The 18,713-nt window shown below is 36.9% G+C and overlaps 1 protein-coding gene across 1 annotated transcript in view; it reads right to left on the bottom strand.

Moving 5' to 3' along the window:
• Positions 1–18,713, bottom strand: part of LOC150109146 (DEP domain-containing protein 7-like) — an 89,967-nt gene that overhangs the window by 16,741 nt on the left and 54,513 nt on the right. The window contains exons 5-6 of the mRNA XM_090401683.1: positions 16,429–16,952; positions 2,477–2,636 (exon numbers count right to left, since the gene is read on the bottom strand). Coding sequence (XP_090257809.1) covers positions 2,477–2,636; positions 16,429–16,952 — 684 coding nt within the window. The remainder of the gene's footprint in view (positions 1–2,476; positions 2,637–16,428; positions 16,953–18,713) is intronic.

The following is an 18,713-nucleotide window of genomic DNA, read 5'->3' as shown; positions in this document are numbered from 1 at the left end:
ACATAAATGAGTAGTTTGATAACAGAAAGGTACACAGAGTAGGCAGACTACCTATCTCCAATCAGCATATGCTATAGGTTCAAATTATCCTACAAGCATAGATATTTCGTTTAATTAAGACAAAAAACACAAGGTATAAATAATACTATTTATTTAAGGCATATATATTTCAACTTAAAAATTACAAGCCATCATTAATGGCGAAGAGAGTTAATTACAAAATAAAACACAAACAATGAATTGATTTGAAAAGGTAAAACCTGCATAATGTTATACACTTCTTGGAAAGAAATCAACAGGCACCATAGTGTGAGGAACAAACAGCATGGTACCCACTTCACTAAGATGTACGACTATCTTTTGCTGCAATGACTGCAGCAGTCCTACAGGGCATACTTTCCACAAGTGTACGATAGCAATTGATGGGAGTTTTGGACCATTCTTCTTCTTCTTGTAGGCGTGTAATGAGATCCTGGAATGTTATGGGGAGGACAGATGTCTGTTGGTTTTGCCCAATGCTCCAGTTCATCCCACACATGTTTAATAGGGTTGAGATCAGGATTCTGTGGAGACCAGTCAAATGTGGTAAAATTCAAGTCAACAAACCATGCAGTTACAGCAAAAACTTTTATAATACAGGGCACTGACTTGCTGAGACAGATAATGCTCAGTTCAATAGAAATGCCACAAAGTAGGAAGCATCACACTGTCCACAATGTTCAGATACCTCTAAGAGTTCAATGTTCATGGCAGCACAAACAGTGGTCTAAGGCCAAACTAAGAAAAACAGGACCATGCCATCACACCGCTACCACAGAATTTCATAGTTGGGGTTACACGCTCTGGTAAGAGACATTCACCAAGCATCCGCCACACCTGTCCATCTGCTTGGTAGAGGGTGCTGCAGATTCATCGTTCCATAACACAGCTTTCCAAGTTTCCATGTACCACTGTACGTGATCTTTGCAGTACTGAAGATGACATACATGTTGGATTGGATATTGTGTTGCATATTGCAGTCCTACCATGAAAACCCATTCTTCATTTTTGTGCAGATTCATGTTCTAGTTGATGCCTGGAATTCCAAATTTAACTGTGTCGGCTGACGAATGGCAGTTTCTACATAGTATCTTTCATAGCACCCTACAGTCATGTCTGCCGAGTGTGGTGGGTCGTCCACTGCAGGTACTTGCAGTTGACTCTGTGTGCTTCCATCTGAGTAAGGTATCACTGATTGTTGATTCAGAATGGCCCAATGTGTAAACAGCAACAACAACAGACAAGCTAACCACTCGGCCTGGTTAGCCGAGTGGTTAGCTATCCACTCTCTAGCCGAAAGGCTGAGGGTTCAAATCCCACCATGGGCATGGATGTTTGTGATTGTCTATGAAAATACTAGTTGGGGTTGTGGAGATGGAGTACTGTAGAGCAGATACCCCTCCCTCAATGAGTCTTTGGCCTCCTTGGAGGTGTCAGGTAGTAATAATAATAATAATAATTTGCTGAGCAGATAGGCCTGCAATATGGCATCCTATCAAAATATCTCTTTCCAATGTTCCCTTGTAGCAGTTATTTCACCCAGACATAACTGCAATGACTTGGGATCATCATATTCCTCCAATTTATACTGGCTACAAACATGTGACGTTATATGGCACGATGCACTTTACTAATGGTGGCACTTTACTTTCCAATCAGTGTACATAAAACAATGCAATGGTATAACTGAGGGAATATTACAATATTCGTTAGCTATTTCTTAAAAAAAATACAACGTGATTAGAATAAGACTTTCCCATATCTTAGAGAGAATTATTGAATTATTTGAATTAGTAAAGTGAATAATTGTATAATGCAATGTTACTTCATTATACAATTATTCACACCATATTCTAATAATACCAATACTTATCTTATGTAAATCCTACTCATGAAAATTCTAATTTGTAAACCAGCTATACAATTAGTACAATGAGCAGACTCAATACAGTCCATGGGCTGTGTGATACCACAGGTGGGCTAAAAGATATTTTTCTCTATGAAAAAAAAAAAAAAACAACACAGTAATGCAAAAACATATCAAAGACAACAAGGAAGTCTAAGACTGCAATAATATTAGAACTCAGACCAAACAGAGGCGGGTTCTTGAGAAATGATCTATAATTTAACACATCTCGGTTTACATTAGTGATTCATAAAATAGAATAATACTTTTAAATGCAAGGAAATATTTTCAATGGATTTCAACAAAAATAATTCAAAATAGGGATAGTAAGGCAATGTAAAAATGGGATTAATGACATTTAGAATAAAGATAACAGTAAGACATCAGGGTATACACCTTTTTGGGTCCAAGAAAGAGATCTGGCTAGATCTCTTTCTTGGACTGAATTTGTTCATTGGAAAGGTTGAAATTCAACATTTCATAGGTGGAGTTCAGACATAAAAAAATTATGTAATAATTTGTTCGTATTACCTGATGCTTCTGGCATACTAAGCCACTGTGGAATAATAAACATTTGTGGTGTTCTGGAGATCATACCATCTAACAAAATAGAACAATGGTCCCTAGCCAGCAAGGGATGACAAAGTATACTAGATGTAAAATCTCTTAGTACAGCTTCATGATTAGTTACCTAAACAGGAAAATAATATTTAGAACAGAAGTGGCATTTTTAAGTAGAATTCAATATTATTTAGCATAATTCCAATTTACAGATTTTAAATTAAAGAACCTGCATAGATTATTACATAGATATAATAAATAGTACATATTTCATTAAGAAATAGTGATATTATTACTACAAATACATATATATAGATAGATACACATACAAGGTGTGGCAATTTAATTCCCAGCACAGCCACGTAGTGTCACCTGTATGGGGTGATTTGGTTGGATTCACGTGAGTAATTGCCTTTGTACATGTTTTAACTAATGTGTGTGTAAATGCCAAGCCAATAGAGCCATTGCGAAAACAATACAGATCCACGTAAAATTTGGCGTAAAAATGTGTGATCAAAATTTGGGGCAACATGTTATCAAATTATGTGTGAAAATAGGCAAAAACTGCTACTGAAACATTGGAGCTGTCGAAAGTGGCATATTGAAAAAAGTCAAGTGTCTTTGAGTAGCATAAGAGATTCAAAGATGGGCAAGAAGATGTGAATGACGACCCCAGAAGTGGGCAGCCAAAAACAAAGAAGGACGCAATTGTGAACAGAGTGTGAGATTTGGTATGGTCTGACAGATGATTAAGTGTGTCATTAACAACTGATGAATTGCAAATGAATTGAGAAACAGTCAGGGAAATTTTAACTGAAGAATTGGGTATGCAAAAGATTTCTGCAAAGTTTGTGCCTCGGATCTTGACAGACGAACAGAAGAAGCGGCAGCTTCGAGTTGTGACTGATCATTCTGCAAATAAGCACGTTTCTGAGAGTAATTACAGGTGACGAAACCTGGTGCTTCAAGTATGATCCCAAAACAAAATGCCAGAGCATGCAGTGGAAAATCCTGAGTTTGCCACATCCGTAAAAAGCACCCCTGTCACTTTCATAGTTCAAGATCATTCTGGTGTGTTTCTTTGATCACAAGAGGATAGTCCACTAAGAATTCATTGAACAGGGACAAACAATCAACCAACAATGCTATTTAGTGGTGCTAAAAAGATTATGAGATTCCATATGGAAAACGTGAATTGTGGACTGACAAGTGGATCATTCATTACAACAATGCAGCAAGCCATAGTGAACTCATTGTGAGAGAGTTTCTAGCCAAAAAATCGATTACTGAATTAAGTCATCCTGCTTATTCGCATGACTTAGCTCCGTGTGATTTCTGGCCATTTCCAAAATTAAAGACTGCGCTAAAAGGACGAAGATTTTCTGACATCACTGATATCCAGCATAACATGATAAAGGAACTTGAGAGTAATCCAAAAAACGAGTTCCAGGTCTGTTTCCAAAAATGGAAACATCGTCTAAACCAGTGTATATATGCACAAGAGAACTACTTAGAAGGCAAAAGTAGCCACTAATGAATAGTTCTGAATGTAGGTTTTTTTTTACAGGTGCATTCTGGGAATTAAATTGATATATCTTGTATGTGTGTGTGCGTGCGTGAGAGAGAGAGAGAGATCAATAAAATTCCTGATATATACCCTAAAGGGGTGTACAGGATATCATAGTACTACATGAAAAATTTACATCATTACTAACTTCCTATCTACAATTTTCCTCTAAATCAGTCTGTTACCTTTCAAGATTCCAAAGTTATCAGATCTTATATGACACTTTTTACCATATCAATCCACCTATATCTTGGTCTTCCTCTGGGTGATTTTCCTGCCAAACCTGGCAGAGAACAGTTTTTTTGGTAATCTTTCCTCGCCTATTTCTGTTTAAGTGACCATACCACCTAGATTAGCTCTGCTAACACATTCCTGGATGCAGACAATGACTTCTTTCCTAATATCCTCGTTTTTAATACGATATTTTCATTGATGGCACCTGTTTATGCCATAATCTTTCTCACGACTCTCATATCTGCAGTCTCTAGTCTCTTTGATCAAGTGTTTTACTTCTAAACCAGCTCTCAGATCCATAAGTTAAAACTGGTTTGAACACTGTCTTGTATACAGCTAATTTAGTGTTCCAACAAATTTCTCTCTTATTCCATATGAATTTATTCAGTTGACATCCTACCATACCAGCTTTATTAATTCTGTTGTCTATTTCCATATTTAATTTACCATCTTCACTAAAAATCATGCCTAAGTAACTGAAATGTTTTACTTGTTCAACAGGTTCTCCATTCACAATGCAGTTGATATTTTCAATGTTTCTGCCTATTTTCATTGTCTTTGTCTTTTTATTGCTGACCTTCATACCATATCTACTACAACAGTTATTCAATTTAGTCAGGAAATCTCACAGACTTGTAGCAGATTTATTTAGAAATATAACATCATCTGCATAAAGCAAAGAGCTGAGATTAACATCTCCAATTTTGATATCATGTTTAATACCACTTTCCTTCATAATGTGATCCATACAGATGATGAATAACAGAGGGGATAATATACATCCTTGTCTGACACCAGATTTAACATTAAACCATCTTCCTGTACTTCCTTCAATTCTAACTGCTGACTTGCAACTCAAATAAAGACTAAGTATTGCTTGATATAATGCCCCATTGACACCATATAACTGTAGCATATTGAATAGCTTCTCTCTTGGCACCTTGTCATATGCCTTTTCCAAATCGACAAAACTTAAATACAGATCTCTGTTATATTCCCATGCTTTCTTGACTATTTGTCGTAAAGTGAAGATCTGATCCTGACAACCTCTATTTGGCCTCAATCCAGCTTGTTCTTCACCAAGCTTCCCTTCCACAATTTTTCTTACCTATTTCTCAAGCATATTTGCATATATCTTACCAGGAACACTCAGTAGAGAAATACCTCTGTAATTATCAAATTCAGTTTTATTTCCCTTTTCATATATGGTACTATGAGAGCTAAATCCAATCATCTGGAATTCGTCCCTCTGTCTAGGCCTTCTGAACTATGCAGTGCAGTCACTGTAAGACATTTATATCTCCATACTTGAGCATTTCTGATGGAATATCATCTACTCCTGCTACCTTTCCACATTTCAGGCTTTTTCTACTTCAAGTATAGATATGTATTGTCGACTGCATGCCTGGTCAGTGTTTTTTACCACTGTGCTGTCATCACTGCTTGTCTCATTTAGCAAATTTTCATAATAGGGAAGTTAATTGACAATAATTTAAAATTTTAGTATTTCACTGGTTAATTCATGATTAAAAAAAAATTGTTGATTAGGTGTAATTTTCCGCTTGGTCCCAAACTGTGTTTTATTGATTTCCACAGAATAGCTCTGAATATGTAAACTTATACTTCACGCTTTATGCATAAGTTCATGCTTTGATCACCTTATACAGAATTCAAGTCCTTGTTAAAGCCACCAGTCTTCATGATTTGCTTCCCACATTGGATTTTGTATTTTGAATGCCCTCCCCCCTTCTTAAATAAAATTGTTTGGCATTTAAAATCTTCCTGGAAACTTCTGACTCAACTTATCTTGTGATTGTTGTTGGAATATGCAAAACTATTCTATAAAATTCTATTCTGTAAAACTAACTATAAATCTGTAGACAGCTGTTGCAAGATATACCTGATACCACATCATTTAATGTTTGATGACATTTTTTATTCTTTTCTATTATATATATATATATATATACATGGCGTGCTTAAGGATCAAAGTTATATAATTGAGAGGAGACCTCCACACAGCCGTTAAAGGAATGCGGAGAACTGATCAGGGCTTCTGACCTAATGTCCAATCCTCACCTTCTCGTGGTGCTCCCTATTAGGTATCGACCTGGATACTGAACGAACGAGGATGGGCTAGCAATTTGGGATTTAGTCGACCGAATTGTATTCTTTATTGGCTTCAACCAAAACAAAAAATGATGGTACAACATGACAGAATTTCATGCCTGCTGGGGTGTCATCCGGTTAAACAAGGTCCCCCATTGTTTTCACCAGGGAACCAGGGCAAACAGCAAAAAGTCAGCTACTGGAACAAATCCTAAAACCCACCACAACTCACTATCACCAGAGTTCAAGATCTTTACTATCAACATAAAGCCTGAATGCCACAGAAATGGAGCTAGCTGAATAATTGGATAAGTACAGATCAACATAATAGGGGTGACTGAAACAAAAAAGATAAAAACTGGTGAGATCTTTCTGAGCAATAAATACAAAATGTTATATTTAGGCAATGACAATCAAGGAAAAGAAGGAGTAGCCATAGTATTTAACACAAAATATGAGACTCATCTTCTTGAATGGCAGTCAGTCTCAAGTAGAGTAATGTGGGCAAATATGAGAATGGGGAACTGGAGAATGAGACTTATTTGTGCCTATGGTCCCACAGAAGGTTCTACTAATTCTGGTGTAGACGCTTAAGTGCTGTGAGGACATTATGTTGGAGGTTTAATGGATTTTTTACAACACTCAAAAAGAATTAAAATAGAATTTAATACTTCCTATATTTCTTCCTAGTCACTAGGACATCTACAGGGATTACAAAAACAATTAATGTAACATGCACACAAAAACTTACAATACTAAGCCCAACAACGTGGGTGACACTAAAGTCCTATCTAGGTGGAGCGCCCTCTAAGGATGGTCGCAGGTGGCCTGGAATGTAAGGTGGGACCTCTGGTGATGAGTGTTTCCCAAATCTTCGGAAGCTTAATGCAACCGTATTTATTTAGATTTGGTTGGTTTTTGAGAGCTGCTGCTGCTTCTAAGAAAAGTCTCTCTTTCTTGAATTTGCTGTGGTGGAGCATGGTGGTTTTCTTCCATGATACTCTGTGGGTGGTGTCCAACACATGGTCAGCCAAGCCTCAATGGCCATAGTTGTGTTTAACAATGTACGACTTGTGTTCCTACAGGCGGATGGATGCTGATCTGCCTGTCTGTCCAAAGTACTCAAGCTTACAGGAACAGGGTACTTTGTAAACTCCAGGCAGAGAGAGAGGAGAGAGCTGATCTTCCGTAGACCGGATAAGGGTAGCAAGTTTGCGGTAGGGCTTATATGCTGTGTGTAGGTTATACTTTTTTAGTATCTTGGCTATTTTTTCCGAAGTGCCACGGATGTAGGGTATGGTGATGGCATTTTTAAAATCTTGTTGACGAGAGGGACAGGGAATGGGGAGGAATTGATTATTATTTTTTTTTTTTTTGATACTGTGGTCTCTGTAGCAATTGGAGAGGAAATTTCTGTGTATGTGGTTAAGCTCAGTAGTGAGGGCAGTTCCACTGGAACAAAGATTGTGGGCTCTCTTGGTAAGAGTTTTAATGATGCCATATTGTTGCGAGGGGTGGTGGTGGTGGGAGAGTTTGTGAATGTATCTGCCTGTGTGTGTGTGTGGGTTTTCTGTATACAGTGAAGGCAAGTGTATCATTAGGCAGGCATGTGACTAAGGTGTCTAGGAAGGGTAAACAATTGTTCTTTTCCTTTTCCATAGTAAACTGGATTCTTGGATGTAGGCTTTTGAGATGACTGAGGAAGGAGTCTAACGTGTCTGGGCCTTGAGGCCAAATAGAGAACACGTCATCTACATATCTTAGCCAGATAGGCGGTTTGTGTGGGGCTGAGTCTAAGGCTCTTTTTTCGAAATCTTCCATATAAAAATTGGCAAGGGGGGTGAGAGGGGGGAACCCATGGCAGTTCCCTCTATCTGCTTGTAGATTTTGTTCTTCCAAGAGAAATACCCGGAGATGATGGCAAAGGAAAAGAGATCTAAGATGTCGGTGGGAAAAACGTTTTCTAAGATAATTAAGGGAATATTGGTAAACAATGAGGAGATATCAAAGCTTATCAATATGTCTGTATTATTCAAGGTTAAATTTTCTGTGAGGGCTTTAAAGTGGGTCGAGTTTTTTATATAGGATGTGGAATTTCCGGTGAGAGGGGACAGAGAGTTGGCCAGCTGTTTTGACAGTTTGTAACAAGGTGCATTGGTGGAATCTACTATAGGCCTGAGTGGGGAATTGGTTTTGTGGATTTTTGGTAAACCGTATATTCGGGGGGGGGACGAGAGCGGAAAGGTTTTAGTTTTTTCGTGACGTCAGGGGACCAGGAGGTTACTTTTTTAAGTAAGATTTTTAATTTCTTAACTAGTGTTTTTGTGGGGTCGTGTTCTAGCTGGATGTAGGTAGCGCGATCGCGGAGGATAATGTTCATTTTACGATTGTATTCGCTGGTATTAAGAACGACTGTGGCATTACCCTTATCCGCTCTAGTGATGACGATACTTTTTTCTTTGCATAGTTTCAGGAGAGCCATGCGTTGGGCATATGATAAGTTACTTTATGGAGGCGAGGAGTGAGCGAGGATGTTGGCTATGTTGAGTCTGATGTTCTTGGCTACCTCCGACGGTAAGCGACCGATCCCCCGTTCGACGTTAACCATTACATCAAGCACCGGCACTTCTTTCGGGGCGACGGCAAAATTACAGCCGAGGCAAAGGGCATTGATGGCATCATCGTTGAGCCTTTTGGAAGAGAGTTTTATTACTGTCTGGAGCGGTTGAATTTGTGGTTGTGGTTTGTCTTTAACCAGGTTGCTGTATTTCTTGACGTGCTTGTTTTTTATTTTTTGAAATTCTCTCTGTGCAGAAGTTTCCGAAATGTCAGAGAGAATCGACCAAAGTTCAGGGTTAAGAACGGTGGAGAGCTCTGAATGTAGGGAGCCAAAGGCAGCGTTCGTCACTGCGAGGGCGGCACGAGTAGAGGCAATTTGCTCGCGTAGTAATGCCAGGCTGGCACGTTTATATATATATATATGGAGTGCTTTTTTGGAATGGAAATTGATCTTCATTTTAACACAGTTCGGTATCACTCTTGTATCCCGACATCTTTTTAAAAAGGCCAGCCTATTTAGTTGTCTAGATAGTCGTAGTTTTGACTTACCGTATTGCTTGGTTTTGCGTGCAAAATCTCCTCCATGGATGATTAGAATTCTTTTGTAGAGGCTTAAGTGCTGTGAGGACATTATGTAGGATAGTAGATGCCACCAATGCACCTTGTTACAGACTGTCAAAACAGCTGGCCAACTCTCTGTCCCCCCCTCACTGGAAATTCCACATCCTATATAAAAAACTCGACCCACTTTAAAGCCCTCACAGAAAATTTAACCTTGAATAATACAGACATATTGGTAAGCTTTGATATCTCCTCATTGTTTACCAATATTCCCTTAACTGACACTTTATCTCTCTTAGAAAACGTTTTTCCCTCCGACATCTTAGATCTCTTTTCCTTTGCCATCAACTCTGGGTATTTCTCTTGGAAGAACAAAATCTACAAGCAGATAGAGGGAACCGCCATGGGTTCCCCCCCTCTCACCCCCCCTTGCCAATTTTTATATGGAAGATTTCGAAAACGAGCCTTAGACTCAGCCCCACTCAAACCGCCTATCTGGCTAAGATATGTAGATGACGTGTTCTCTATTTGGCCTCATGGCCCAGACACGTTAGACTCCTTCCTCAGTCATCTCAAAAGCCTACATCCAAGAATCCAGTTTACTATGGAAAAGGAAAAGAACAATTGTTTACCCTTCCTAGACACCTTAGTCACACACCTGCCTAATGATACACTTGCCTTCACTGTATACAGAAAACCCACACACACACAGGCAGATACATTCACAAACTCTCCCACCACCACCCCTCGCAACAATATGGCATCATTAAAACTCTTACCAAGAGAGCCCACAATCTTTGTTCCAGTGGAACTGCCCTCACTACTGAGCTTAACCACATACACAGAACTTTCCTCTCCAATTGCTACAGAGACCACAGTATTAAAAAAAAAAAATAATAATAATCAATTCCTCCCCATTCCCTGTCCCTCTCGTCAACAAGATTTTAAAAATGCCATCACCATACCCTACATCCGTGGCACTTCGGAAAAAATAGCCAAGATACTAAAAAAGTATAACCTACACACAGCATATAAACCCTAGCACAAACTTGCTACCCTTATCCGGTCTACGGAAGATCAGCTCCCTCCTCTCTCTCTGCCTGGAGTTTACAAAGTACCCTGTTCCTGTAAGCTTGAGTACTTTGGACAGACAGGCAGATCAGCATCCATCCGCCTGGAGGAACACAAGTCGTACATCGTTAAACACAACTATGGCCATTCAGGCTTGGCTGACCATGTGTAGGACACCACCCACAGAGTATCATGGAAGAAAACCACCATGCTCCACCACAGCAAATTCAAGAAAGAGAGACTTTTCTTAGAAGCAGCAGCAGCTCTCAAAAACCAACCAAATCTAAATAAATACGGTTGCATTAAGCTTCCGAAGATTTGGGAAACACTCATCACCAGAGGTCCCACCTTACATTCCAGGCCACCTGCGACCATCCTTAGAGGGCGCTCCACCTAGATAGGACTTTAGTGTCACCCACGTTGTTGGGCTTAGTATTGTAAGTTTTTATGTACATGTTACATTAATTGTTTTTGTAATCCCTGTAGATGTCCTAGTGACTAGGATGAAATATAGGAAGTATTAAATTCTATTTTAATTCTTTTTGAGTGTTGTAAAAAATCCATTAAACCTCCATCATAAGGTTCTACTAAGGTAGAAGTGGAGGAATTTTTTGATGCTTTAGAAAAAGCAACTGACACAATGAAAAAGGAAAAGTTGGTCCTTGTTGGGGATCTAAATAGCAGAGTAGGAAATGATTGTGAGACATACAAAAATATTTTGGGAAAATTTGGAGAAAAGAGCAAAGCTAATAATAATGGCAAATATCTGTTGGATTTCTGCTCAGGAAATGGACTGGTTATTACTAACACCATGTTCCAACATAAAAATGTGCACTAATTCACATGCAGAGAAGAGGCAAGGAATAAGAAAAGTCTCATTGACTATGTTATTGTTGATAGTGATGTTTTCTACCTGGTGCAGGACACCAGAGTGTACAGAGGATTTGAAATTGGAAATGATTACTATTTAGTCTTGAGCAGGATAAAATTGAATTTCATATTGAAAAGAATGACATGTAAGAAAGTTTTAAAGCGAATAAAAGTTGAGCAGCTGTCAGATGTGAACTGTAGACTAAAATACACAAAGATTATTGAAGAAAAATAAAAGAGTTTGAGAACAGGAATCAAACCTTGGAGATTCAGTGGCAAGCCTTCAAGAAAGCCCTGATTGATTCTGCCAGAGTGGCATGGGGTGAGGTTGTCTGCAAGGATAAAAAAATCAGAACTCCGTGGTGGACACAGTGAAGGAAAAGAAGAAAGCATATCAAAAGTTCCAGGCAAATAAATTAGCTTGTGCTCTTAGAGAATACAGAGACAAATGTAAGAAAGCTAAACAGCGTGTGAAACTAAATAAAGAAAAGTCATGGGAGAACTTTGGCAAGAATACAGAAAATAAATATCAAGAAGGTGGCAAAATATTCTGGAGGTTGTTGAAGAAACTTAGGAATGAAGGAAAGAGTGCTGTAAAAGGAGTTAGAGATGATAAAGGTGACATGAAAACGTGAGATAAAGATATCCTTGAAATATGGAGTAATTACTTTGAAGAACTGCTAAATGAAACAAGCAGTCATGACAGCACAGTGGTAAAAAACACTGACCAGGCATGTAGTCAGGAATACATATCCATACTTGAAGTACAAAAAGCCATCAAAGGCTTGAAATGTGGAAAGGCAGCAGGAGTAGATGATATTCGACCAGAAATGATTAAGTATGGTGGTATACAGGTCTTAGAGTGGCTGCACTGCATAGTTCAGAATGCCTGGACAGAGGGACGAATTCCTGATGATGCGAGTAGAGCTCTCATAGTACCCATATATAAAAAGGGAAATAAAACTGAATGTGAGAATTACAGAGGTGTATCCCTACTGAGTGTTCCTGGTAAGATATATGCAAGTATACTTGAGAAACGGTTGAGAAGAATTGTGGAAGAAAAGCTTGGTGAAGAACAAGCTGGATTCAGGTCAAATAGAGGCTGTCAGGATCAGATCTTCACTTTACGACAAATAGTCGAGAAATCATGGAAATATAACAAAGATCTGTATTTAAGGTTTGTCGATTTGGAAAAGGCATGTGACAAGGTGCCAAGAGAGAAGCTATTCAATATGCTACAGTTATATGGTGTCAATGGGACATTATTTCAAGCAATACTTAGTCTTTATTTAAGTTGTAAGTCAGCAGTTAGAAATGAAGCAAGTACAGGAAGATGGTTTAATGTTAAATCTAGTGTGAGACAAGGATGTACATTATCCCCTCTGTTATGCATTATCTATATGGATCACATTATGAAGGAAAGTGGTATTAAACATGATATCAAAATTGGAGATGTTAATGTCAGCGCTTTGCTTTATGCAGATGATGTTATACTTCTAAATAAATCCAGTAAAAGTCTGCAAGATTCTGTAACTAAATTGAATCACTGTTGTAATAGATATGGTATGAAGGTCAGCAATAAAAAGACAAAGACAATGAAAATAGGTGGAATCATTGAAAATGTCAACTGTGTTGTGAATGGAGAACCTGTGGAACAAGTAAAACATTTCAGCTACGTAGGCACGGATTTTAGTGAAGATGGTAAATTAAATATGGAAATAGACAACAGAATCAACAAAGCTGGTATGGTAGGAAGTCAATTGAATAATTCATATGGAATAAGAGAGAAATTAGTCAGAACACTAAATTCGCTGTAGACAAGACAGTGTTCAAACCAGTTTTAACTTATGGATCTGAGAGCTGGATCAGAAGTAAAACACTTGACCAAAGACTAGAGACTGCAGATATGAGAGTCCTGAGAAAGATTAGAGAGCGTGAAGAGATGGCATCAATGGCAATATCATATTAAAAACGAGAATATTAGGAAAGAACTTGACATTGTCAGCATCCAGGAATGTGTTAGCAGAGCTAATCTCAGGTGTAATGGTCACGTAAACAGAATGGGCGAGGAAAGATTAGCAAAACAAGTTTTCTATGCCAAGTTGGCAGCAAAACGACCCAGAGGAAGACCAAGATATAGGTGGTACAAGGTGACACGGTACAAAGTGCCTTAGAGGATAGAAATATAAGATCTGGTAATGTTGGAGTCTTGACAAGTAAGACTAATTTGGAGGAAAATTGTAAATAGGAAGTTAGTAATGATGTAAATTTTTCATGTAGTACTATCATATCCTGTACATCCCTTGAGGGTACATGGCAGGAATTTGATGATGATGATGATAAAATTATACAGTTTAGTATAATTCAAAATTACTTGAAAATAAAATCCACTCCTTTAATTTTAATTAAAGGAATGGATTTACAGTTTTTAATTATGAAAAAATATTCTTTATTATCGATAAAATTATACAGTTTAGTATAATTCAAAATTACTTGAAAATAAAATCCATTCCTTTAATGGTAATTAAAGGAATGGCTTTTGGACATTACAATTAAATCCTTTAATTGTAATGTCCAAATATTTAAAGAGATGTAGTAACAGAATAAGCACTACAAACATGTTACTACTGGCGCAAACTGCATATAAACAACAGTGGAACTGCGCGACGGACAGTGCCGCATTATGCTAATAGCTCGCATCTCATTAAGACGTGCATATACTTGCGTGCATAGCAATATAACTCTGTGGTAAATATGGTGCTGCTAGCGTCCTTCACCCTCCTAAGTGCTACAAGATGGATTTTTATTATTTTTTTTTTTACAAAATAAGAGAATTGTATAGGATTGTTGATGATAAAATTAAATGTTACAACCAAATATAAATAAATTAATAAATATTTATGTATCAAGAAAAATTGGAGGTGCTGCAGTTCCACAGTGCCTATGCACGAGCTGCCCCTGCTGGAAATGAACAAAACACTTTCCTTGATCTTCGCCTGCAGAGGGATTTCTCGTAGTTGGACCCATTCAAATACTTTCATTTCCACAATACAGCTGTCCAGTTATTTAAATAATCAATGCAGGTTTGGTAAATTTATGAATTGCATCTTTAAATATGTTGGCATTAATATTCAATTTACTATTTCAATTCACAAAATAAAGGACAAAATGGCCATTTTAGAAAAAAAAATCAGTGAAATAAAGGACTGTCCTCTTAAATAAAGGATGTATGGTCATCATAATTATATGGCATGTTTCAATTCGTGGTAGAATTTTATTTGAAGTTAGCCTTTGTGATCTGTCATAATGACATCGAGAATTTCAAATACAATAAAACAAACACTTATTTCATGTATTTGAAAAATTGACAATAGATTTTTAATTAGATACAGTGTTTCAGTGCAACATATGGTTTTCCTTGAGTCTATACAGCATAATTTCTGTGGGAGGAAGACAATAATAGTGCAATTAGAGACAGCTGGAATAAAAACAGCACTAACTAATGAATCTCACTATTTGTTGAGAAATATATTACACAGACTGCAAAAGCCTCTGTACCTTATTCAATGATACAATAAAACTACACGTGTTTTTCTTGCATCTGCAATATAATGTCTGTTGGGGAGGGCGTGTTGTTAACACTTGGAGTGAGTTACTATCTCCTCGACATGAACATGTTTAAACATTTTTCGTGTGCGAGGTAATATGCAAAACTTTTTTTATGACTTTTTTCATAAAGTAAAATCAGGGGTGCGAGTTATAAGCGAGGGCAAGTTATATTCGAGTAAATACAGTAAGTATTTCGCCGACAAGTTGAGATCCTTCTGCTGCTTTCCCTGCTCAGCTGACTTATATGTTGAGTTACAATGCAGAAATATTTTTCTCACTACAGTTTTTTTTTTCTTCTTAAAACCAACATCATTAAAATCAATTTAATAATATAATAATAAATTTTACATTGAATAATATTATAAATAGAATAAAATATTATTTATAAATTTATAAATAATTATTTATAAAATATTATATAATATTAGTTAATTTTCTATTAATTTTTCCCCTACTAAAAACTGCCCGGCACGTCAGCAACTTGATTTGTAAATTTTTGGCACGTCAGAAACTCAATATGTAAACTTTTGGCACGCGCACATAAAAAGGTTCGTCACCATTGATCTAGGTGATGTCTTTGAGACGTTACAAGACACCTACATTGGCAACTCCATTCCTTCATGAAAAGAGTTTCCTTCAAACACAATTCAATTAGTGCAAACCTTTTGGCTTTTACCTGGTCTGGGTAGTGCCCCTTTCCATAATGCACAGCATTATACATGTTTGTAAGGATATGTGCTTTGCATTATGGGATACTAAGGCAACTGATGTGAAGTAATTAGCCTCTATATACAAGTAACCCAGACATGAAGTGATTTCACATGCAAACCTTGTTTGCTTACACTTGGATAAAGGATGAAACCGAGAATATAATTTGGCATCTTTAATTTATAGTATAACCAAGTGAAAAAACTTTCAACATCTATCCCTAGAAGGCTATGCAATGGATACTACCCATAGGATCATCTGGAAAAAACTATGGAATCTTCTTCTATAACACAGCATTCTTTGGGCCTCACTGAGTTTTAGTTTTTGCAATGCCATTTTAGTGACATTATATACCATACTGAATTGTCATCTGCATACCTATTTAATAAAACAAAATTACTAATGAAATCAAATTAAGCCAATTTTAAAATCTGCTGCATATGCATGAATGCCACTATAAGATAATCTTCCCCTTTTTCTATTTTTATATATCCAAAAAATGCTATTTAAATTTACTTTAAAAAAAATCAAATTTCGAAATACTGCTTAAAAAAAGCTGAAAAATATTAATAACTAACTGAATCAGTTTCATAAATTCACAATAAATGTGAGTTAATATTCAAACATCACAAACCTTTTTATCAACTTGTATAAAAATGTCATCCCTAACCATTCTCAGAAACTGCAACAATTTCTGTAGTTGATTCCTTCGATGCCATGGTAAAATTATCATCAAAAGTTGTAAAATTACATGTACTTTGCCTAATCTTTTCTGTTTCAGCAAACTAATAATAGAAACATAGAGAGAGAGAAATTCTTCTGGAAGAACAGATGTACTCAGTCTACTGTAAAAGTCAGATACAACTTTATAACACTGCAATTTACATGCCTGAACTGACCATAAACTACCAACTCCTTCAGGAATTTGGCCTAAAGCTTCTGTGGCAAGCTTAACCCATGGAATTTTAGAATAATCAAAGTGTACTGAGCAGTGTCGAGTCTGGTTACTCACAGAGTGGTTACATATCACAATATAGTCACTAGATGGTAAAACTTTAGGTAAATCTGGAGGAACAGAGAGTATAGAGTCCAAGAAGGGAATATCAACCTTGGTCAAAAGGTGCATTAATGCTTTCTCCCGTAGGCTATCATCAATTCCTGGTGGGGAAAAGAAAAAGAAAAATTAATACAATAACTGATGGCAACATTATGTGAATAAAGGTTAAATTATTCTAAAAAATGAATACCAAATTAGAATGCTTTTATGCTATTATTTCATCCCAATTCCAGCAAATATAATTCATATTTAATGGATTTGGGAAAATCCACAAGAGAATCATACAAGTTATTGTAAACTATTAATCACACTATAAAAGCTTCATTATCATCACTATTTCCTGATGTGTATTCTTGAGGAGAATGCAGGTACTATGAGAGATGCACAATTAGGTATACATTGCCTTCCTTTGATAGAAAGGTAATGGTGATATATCTATTTTCTTATAAATCTGTAATTTTCCAGGTCTCCAATACTTTCAGATATTATATTTCAACAAACAAGCAAACCAAGTTTATGCATGAAGTATCTCTGCAACTAAGCTACTTGAACACAAAGGCTATTAACTTCACATCAATGGCCTTAGCATTCAATAATTCAAAGTATATACATCCCTTTTGGATGTGTATACTGCTATGGATGTGAAGTCAACAGCCCTCTATATAAAAGTAGCCTAGTAGCACAGATTTTGTGCATGAAGATATTTCATGCACAAAATCTGTTTGCTTATGTTTGGATATAAGATTAAAACATGAACATAAATCAGGTGATGAAATTCATTTCCCATGTAAAGACAATCACAAAATATATACTCTAATTTACTCGTTTTTACTCTAATATATAAGTTGCCCTCATGTATATTGCACACCACTGATTTTACTTTACATAAAAATAAATTAAGTTTCACATATACCTCACACATGAAAAAAGTTTAAAACTTTCAGAAACAGATAGTGAATGTTGTTATGGCAATGTCAAATCTTTTGGAGTTCAGTTGAAGAGAATCAGCATTTCTTCTCAACAATCGCTGGCGTGTTGAGTCGCACAATTTTTGTTAATACTGCACCAATCATATGCACATCTTCATAGCTGAGCTACTATACCAGCTTACCACTGATGTCCATTTCATGCTCTGCTTTCACTCCTCATTAGTCATCCATGAAGAATTATTCATAACATATCTCAAGTCTTGTAAATTACTGGTAATTTTTGATTGAAATATAGAGAAACGTTCAAGTTATAGTGCTGGTTTTAAAAAAAAAACAGTCATCTCATTTTCATTATACCCTCTTTTACCTTGAAGTGTCGCGGGTTTATTAATCGCAGGACCTCAAACCGTTAACAGGATAAGGTGGTCAGCCCTACGCCCCAGTGTATCCTATGTCCTGTAGTGTTGAGTTCTCAAGGCCGGTTTGCCTGCTTTGCAGGATGAAAAACCTGGAAAAACTGGGGGGGAAAACTCTACTGTCCACGCCCAAGATCGGCTAACTTGGCTATTGCTGAGGAAGATCCTTCAGCTCCTCACATCACCGACAGGAATCAAACCGAGGACACTCCTTCCCCAGGCATATGGTTGTGAAGCGCACAGCCACTAGGCTAACCACGCGGACTCAACAGTCATATGATTCCAAAATGATAAAAGGAAAGGAAATAATGAATATAGAAGCATTGTCACAAATGATTCAAATATATCATGTGATGAAGGTGAGCCACCAATCACATAAATAATGTTGATAATTAAAATTTAAATGCATTCCTTTTATAAATAATGTGAGAAATTACAATGAATGCTAAGGATTTAAATATAAACGACAATGTAATCTTTTCTTGAAAAAGTTTAGTTTCCGAAAATCTCCACATAT

The sequence above is a fragment of the Typopeltis vanoorti genome, chromosome 2 (genome assembly GCF_054136105.1).
Source record: "Typopeltis vanoorti isolate ZY-2024b chromosome 2, IOZ_Tvanoo_1.0, whole genome shotgun sequence".
Classification (NCBI taxonomy): Eukaryota; Metazoa; Arthropoda; class Arachnida; order Uropygi; family Thelyphonidae; genus Typopeltis; species Typopeltis vanoorti.
Note: the sequence above shows the minus strand (reverse complement) of the source record. Positions and strands in the feature narration are given on the sequence as shown.